Below are 7,717 nucleotides of genomic sequence, written 5' to 3' on the forward strand. Positions count from 1 at the left end.
TCGGTCCGAGGGGGGGTGTCAGGATTCCATCCCGTTTAGGTTTAGCGTCCCGACTTAGTCAGCCTATATATAGTTGGCCCCTGAGCCATCCTAATTGGACACTTGGCGCTTCCCGATTCTCTCAAGTCCAAAGTTTTCAATAGCCATGTCCCGCCTGCTCGTTGGGAATTCCACGAAAGAGGGAAGTCGAGACAGACCCGTGAGCTTGAAACTGTACGGTGTCAACCCTTCTCAACTTGTCACTCCTGTACAGTGATCTCTCAAGTAGCCCTACTAATTTCGAGTTTCGTATGTGTAAGGAGACTATCATCAGCATCGTTTCCTTTATTGCTGATGAAGGAAGAACCTTAGGGTACTAGTTTCGTTCATAGAGGACAATGCTACAAGTACAGGCAAAGCTCTCTGCGCTGAAACCGCGTTTCGTTGAAGACGACGATCACATTAAGATTATATTCTGGTGCTTCAATTGTATTCTCTATGTCAAAGGCGTAAACCAAAGCGTAGAGGCTCCGGTTTATGGAGACTCGTATGGACAGCTGTAATCTTAAGTCATTCTCTAGTCAGTTCATGTAAGAATTCTGAGCAATCTCTAGTGACCTGTTAGTCTGATGATTTTAGAAGACCGGAACTGATTAGAGAAGGTTAAGGATAAATTTGAGAAGTCCAACTGAGTGCTGAGATCCTGGCCATTTACCATACCAATATGAGTAAACAGAGGGATTTGAGCAATTTCGACCCGTAATCCATCCCTGAGGTTTCTTTATTGCACCAGTGTTAATCCCAATTCCATATTTAGCTTACTGCTCAACGTATATCAAAAAGGGTTTCCAGGTGGTCTTATAGTCACGACGATAAAATGAGCAGGCTACTACTTGAATTATACAGATTACATTGAACGTAAAATGCGCCTTGAGACCGACTACTAATTACTAGCCATTTATATCCTTGGAGCGAGCTATAACTGCTCAATCTGCCCATGTATACAAGTGTCTCCTCCATAGCTTCCGCTCACTCCGACTTTATTACGACTAGAAGCTACGATTGACCGACGTTAGCCAATGTCCCAGAATCAATCCAGAAAGATGCGCACTCAGCGCACCCTGCGCCTGAGAAAGACGATCTTCAGCAAAATCGAATATTTTTGCAATAAATGCAATGCCCGTTGCTTTTTGGTACTGCAGACAAAAGGAGATGGGAAGACATACGTACTAAGTACCACGGGATGGGATCCTTCTGCAGAGCAGCTGGTGCGTTCTGACTCAGTCACCTTGGGTTCCGGATGGGTTCTAACGCTGCCCAGAATTCGTATTTCCCTACACCTGTCCGGAAATTCATAGACGATACCTCTGGCGAATCTTCCCGATCTGACGTTGAATGATAGGAAATTGACAGTTACGTAGCATAGCTGTTAGCAGGAGGGCACAGTTTCAGATCGGGTGATCTGGTAATGTCTATTGACATGGAAAGCGAACTTGCCTGAAACTGACTAGTCTGCCAGCTATATATGAGAGCACCACCCATGTTTTCTGTACCAGACACATGATAATACACACTAGCCTGGAGTTTCAGTCTTTCCACAGATCCCTTATTCAAATTCTAAACCATTACTGGAATAATTACTGCTTGCTGAAGCCCGCGGCGAGACTATTCACTTATCATATTCAAGTAGAATTCACGAACGGTTTGGTTTCCATGGAATGCGTTAGACCTCTTGAAACCCCGACAACCCTGTTGGACGACGAAGATATATCTTATTGGCTCTGGACTAAACCCCTGACTAATTCAAGCTGGTGATTGTCCATCTACCTCTCCATGGGAAGGAATTTTGATGACGAATCTAAAGTACATCAAAGCAGCATCCTACTGATGAGTAACCACATAAATCGAACGTAGGAAAAAGATAACAGGATGATTTATTGACTCATGGACGACAGTCCGTACGCGACGATGAATGTCACGCTCGAAGCCGGATTCCGTGGACTTTTTCAGTATGATTCTTGAATCCCGGGACGCTCGACGGGAGGTAATTGATGCTCCTCATGCCACATAATCCACACCGTTTAGTACCAGTGCCAAATGCAGCAAGCTCTGCTCGGTGCAGGTTTTCCACATGATCCCAAAGTTTGTTGATTTTGCTCTTCCGTTTTTCACGGGTACTGAGAGGTAGACCCGGGTTGGCCAAGCAAAATGGGCATTGCAAGGGGTCATATCTCTCGGGAATGATGGCGAGGGATGGAGACGCTGGGGTCGGCTGGGGTTGCGCTACAGTTGCTTCCGCCTGCTTCCCTCGACGGGGCGCCTCTTGGCGATACTGCCATTGGACCAGGAGACGGATATACCTCAATCGGCGATCGTAAAGTTCCTCTTCCGTAGTTGGCACAGGGGAGTAGAAGAGCAACTGCACCAACTCAGCTCGCTCTGGGATCTGATAGTGATGCGGAAAATGAGGCTGAGAATCACTTTCCTGGGGTTGAGGCCCGTCTTCATCGCGCTGGTTAAAAAGCTCTGTATCCTTGTATCGAAAATGTCTCTTTCGATTCTTACTCTTTGCTTTTTGTCGGAGTTCAGTCAGCTTCCTAGCCAGCTCTACATCCGCTTGTCGCTTCTGCTTGCCGAGTTCGGTTCCCGCCGCGTCGCTCACTCTTCGATAACCCCGCTTGCGAATCTCTTCTGTAAGTCTTCTGCAGCGATTACGCAGACGCCTGACCTCAGGGTTTCGGTTAATTTTGCGCTTTTGCTCATCTGTCAGACCCAGGGGCGCGGTGTTGTCCGCTAGGAGAGTGGCCGATCGTAACTCTCTTTGCACAGTTTCATTTGAGGCCCGCCGATGAAACGCAGCAGCTGTGTCAAAGTCCACCATCTCATTAAGATAATATTTGACGGCATTGGACTCATGGTCAGCAACTTGATCTCGAACCGAGGCCGGCGCCCGATCTGTTTCCAGTAACTCGATCAGCTACAGCGCCTGGTAGGGTTGGGGGAGGCATCCTACTGTTAATGGCGTTGATACCGCCACGTCGGAGGACTTTTTGGGTCAGGTTTCTCTCCTGGCCAGATTGTTCTCCAGTCCGTTTCAGATATCTGCCCGAAGTAGCGGCCTTCAAGGGTATGGAGCTCGATGTCCGGTAACCCTCTGCGGTCCGCTCCGGCTCACGAAAGATTGGAATGTCCAACCACTCCCTCCTGATTTTCAACTGCATGCCCCTTCGATGTGATGGGATTTGCTTGGTATAGATGTCCTCAATGTCCTGAATGTCGGCTGCAAAAATACCGTCGTGTAAAGCTAGTGACAGAAGCTGTGACAGAAGATCAAAAATTAGATTATCTTCATGTTCAATCACAAATCGCTTTCTAGGCTACGGTAAGTGACAACGGCCGGTACGTTCGAGGGTTTCCGCTTACATTCAGGGCTTCCGATCTTCCCCCTTTGTATGGATGAGGGTCACAATGGCAACGAGGATATTTGGGCGCCCGGGTACAGGGTTCCGGACAATGCAGAACTCAACATGTCTCCAGAGAATGGTGCCTGTGTCATCGTCACCAGCAAGGTATCCATCATCTGTAATAACACTAGAACAGTCTGACATGTAGCCCATATCGCTCATTGTGTCATCGGAAGAACCGTCGCTGGATATCTCGTCGCGCATATCATCTTCCTCGATGTTAAGGCGACCACTGCGGCTTGACTCGTAGCCAGAGTCGCAGTGAGCCTCACCACCTTGACCACAAGTTGGAGAATTTAGCGCTCCATTGTCGCCTGCCTCAATTGTACCGGGAATGACCGGGCTGCCATCCGGATGTAGGTTGACCTGACATCTTGTATCAAATAACGAAACCACTCGACAGGCAGTAATGCTCGACAAGTTGAGGCTAGCCATGTGATAGAGCCTCTGCTTCTCATCAGGGAAAACTGCTTTACAATGAACAAGGTGCGCGGTCTGGTAACAGAGCAGATCAAGTGAGTTTTCCGTCTCTTTGGGCAAAGGGAGTCTGCGTAGGCCCATTCGCATGCTAACTTCATTCATGTACTATTCCCAAGTTAAAGAGTCTCTTCTCGCGCTCAGAGATTAAATCTTACATTAATACAGTCTTTGACCATTGACGAACGCATATTTTTCCGATTTTTCATAAAATACAGCCTCTTGAGAGTCCTCCAATAATTGGAGAGTGTCCCATGAGCCTTGATTGAACCGCGGAAATTGTCATGGACCCAGTCGAACCAAGATTTGACGTCAGCTGATGTCAGGTTCTCTAGCAGGATATCCGGGTCCTGGCGAGACTCGGCGCAAAATCTGGTGGTGATAAGACTTTGCAACTCATATGTAGCGATGTAGAGCTCACCTATGCCATTTGCCGCGCACAGAAGCTGCGCTCAGGTTCGTTCTCGGAGCGTACCGGGGGAGTGTTGGGCCATTTGCAACATGCAGTTTCCGCCGCTGGGCATAATAGAGATAGGACTTTGGGCCTTTACTCGTTCCATGATGCTGCGGTTTCTTCTTGGGAAGACCTAAGAACGCCATTATATACGGAGAGTGGTCGTTGATGCAAAAACAAGTGAGGATGTGCGAACTCAGGAGCAGTTGGGAGGAGATGAGGCTATTTATAATCATCCAGGCTAGGACCCGTCCAGCGATATGCGCATCTATTACTTGCCATTCAGTTCAACAGCCGGTTGCTGGCAGGATCACGCTGTGTAGAGGAGCGTGGACGCTGATGCTATAGTCCTGTCTTAGTGGGTCCTGTTGAGCACGTAACGCTGTTACCAAGCCGCCATTGTAACTTTGGCGATGTAAAGCGGCATGCGAATATTACCCATTCGGGAATAGTTCCCGGGGCCGAAGCCGCCCAAAACAGCTACCAGAATCGCCCGATTCGGCGTCTTCGGCCCCTAAAGGTAGATTCTAGATGTAGGTTAAGGAGAACTAAGCTCAGATTAACTCCTGTATATATGCTATGAAGTAGTTTAAAGCTAAGTAAGATCTCCTGATAGTTCTAATCCTCATTAATAAAGTAGCCTGTAACAGCCATGAAAGCCTAGTGAAAGGGCAAGGTCTAGCAATCTAATACAATAGAGAGCTTAGCACCTGTAGGAAGCTTGTAAAGAAGATTCTGCTATCATTCTTTAACCATCTCTTAAAGGTGACATTGGACCATATATATAGAAGGGATTTTAGGTAAGGATGGCGCAAGCTAGGCCATCTTAATAAGGGCACTAAACTGAGGGTGCTTAATAAGTTAAAATAGCAGTTATAAGGCAGTAATGAATGTAATTACCTTCTCCATCTAAGCTTATGGAGTAAAGGTAGGTTTTTAAGAGGCTAGATGTGCCTAAGATAACTAGAACTTAGTAGAGATAAAATGAATCTGTAGGGATGAATATATTAATATACCCCTTCTTATATGAGCCTTCTGATATCTTGTGAATAAGGTGCTACCCTCTAATAGTTAACCCCTTGCAAGTATTTATTCATAGAGGATGTTCCATAATAGCTGTTTACTAGATGATTAAGGATTTAGATACATATTTTACACATAACCTTCAGAGACCCATCTTAGATAGAGGTGACCTAGTGAAAATACTTCTAATACTCTGCCTAGCACTTATTCTTAAAGATATTCTATTTCAACTAACTTCTAAACTTAGTCTTCAACCACCATGTAACAAATTCATCATTCACTATCTCTGTCTAGAGAAGATAGTTCTTCTTTTTCTCTGGGCCAACGCGTTCAAGGGTGTTAGGGATGGAGGGTGGTACCAGAGGCCGGGCGAATTTAGCATTAGGTGTAGAAGCAGGCATCTGCTGGCTGTATAAAGCATTAGGGAAGAATAGCTGTGGACCATTAGATGGAAGAAAGGGAAAGCTATCTAGAGGGGTATCCTCATAGATAGATGAGGGATAATTATCAGAGAACTAAGAGATTTGACTCTGTGACATGGTAAATAATAGAGTCAGGATGATAGAGAAGGACTGGAAGAGACATACTAGAGGTTAAGTAAGCTAGAACTAAGGGAAATAAGAAAAACTACAAGAATTAGCTGCTAACGCGAGCTAAATAAAGGTGTTGATACATCTATTATAATATAGACTGGGCTATCTACCTATGTGTGTGACAATTGGTCAGTAAGGCCCCCTATAGTCAGGTTCCGTCAGGTTCAAACCTGAGTCGAACCTGACAGACCCTGACGGACCCTGACAGAACCTAAATTAGAACCTGAGGAACCTGACCTAGAACCTGACCTGGAACCTTACCTTAACCCACATGAAGAGTCATTTCAATCTGATTTTTGCCCAAGTCCTTGACCCTAAGTATATAGTCTTGTTGCTTTCAAGGGATAAACACACAATATATAGAGTAAATATAGGATAAGCGGATTAAAAATAGCATTAAAATATTAGTATTCCTATATGAGCTTCTAATTAGCCAGTTTAATTCTAATGGCGGCTGTTAAAATATATTTAAAGAAATGTTGATCAGGATGGTGGTGGAGTACTCAGTGTAAAATATACATTTCTTACTTTATACACCACATCAACTATAACTTCTACTAGAATTAACTACTAAGGGCCCCGAGGCCACTAAATCTAATTAGATATAACATTTACTATGCTAGGTATTCTATATACAGATGAATTTCATATAATTTCACAAGGGATATGGTGATATTATGATGTTCATTAATATAGTAACTAGAATAGCAGTAAATTACAGTACAAAATCTAGATGAATCATTATTTTATCCATCTAAAATAGGGAAATCTTGGCAAAATTATGCAAATCAGGTTCTGTCAGGTTCAAACCTAAGTTAAACCTAATGGAACTATGACCCGACTCAGGTTCAGGTTTGAGGTTCCGACCTTTGGAACCTGAGTCAGACCATTTTGAGGCCTAGGGGTACCTTTGTAAAAAGGCCTCCTGGGTTATATATATATATTCCCAGACTCTATTTACTGATCCTATTTAAGTCTTCTACTTTCAGCTGACTATCCTTATAATATGATGCTAAAAAATAGAACCTTCTACCCCATCTTACTTATTAAGCACCCATGCTAGTACTAACTTTATGCAGCCCTAGGACCTAGAATTCCCCTCTAATCTATATACTATAAAGAGAATTAAGAACTATTAAGGTTATATATTACCTCTTATTCTTAAATAAGATACTAGTATGCCTACTATAACTATAGCCATCTACTCCTAGCTTACGAAGGATAAATAATAGGCCTAGGCTAAGTAGGAGGTCTTCCTCTCCTTTATAGAGATAATTAATAAGTTTATAGCCTTCTATAAGTAGCTAGAGTACAGGGCCCTTACTATTAATATTTATAGTAGAATCCTCTATTATATAGCTATCTCTAACTATACTAAGAATAATAGGGGTGACTATATTCCTCTTTATCTATAAAGTAATCTAATAACTAGGACTTCTACTACTACTAGCTAGATTATCTAGGTAGGTATTATTAAGACCCCTAGAAACTTAAGGGCTAAGCTAGAGGTAAAAACTCTATCTATGTAACGGGCGATGCCCGATAGGCGCATGTTGCGGCTATCGCGCCACAACTTGACTCCAACCGCGAAGCCCGATTGGTGCCCGATGATTGTTATAACGACTTGCTTTCACCCAATCTTCCACTTTTCCTTTCTTCCTTCCTCAGCGATATCTTTTGTACGCTAGTCTTATATAGATTTAGCAACACGGGACAGAGCCCGTTTC

At 44.1% G+C, this 7,717-nt stretch overlaps 1 protein-coding gene across 1 annotated transcript; it reads right to left on the reverse strand.

The window, feature by feature from the left end:
* Nucleotides 1-1,954: 1,954 nt before the first annotated feature.
* On the reverse strand, nucleotides 1,955-4,520 carry CDV56_100483 (uncharacterized protein; the record flags this gene model as incomplete). Its single annotated transcript, XM_026754102.1, has 5 exons — nucleotides 1,955-2,934; nucleotides 2,993-3,296; nucleotides 3,447-4,028; nucleotides 4,079-4,292; nucleotides 4,342-4,520. 5 exons carry the CDS (start codon nucleotides 4,518-4,520, stop codon nucleotides 1,955-1,957), a joined length of 2,259 nt encoding a protein of 752 aa, XP_026609517.1.
* Between the last annotated feature and the right edge of the window lie 3,197 nt (nucleotides 4,521-7,717).

Source organism: Aspergillus thermomutatus (assembly GCF_002237265.1).
Source record: "Aspergillus thermomutatus strain HMR AF 39 chromosome Unknown NODE_501, whole genome shotgun sequence".
Lineage (NCBI taxonomy): Eukaryota > Fungi > Ascomycota > Eurotiomycetes > Eurotiales > Aspergillaceae > Aspergillus > Aspergillus thermomutatus.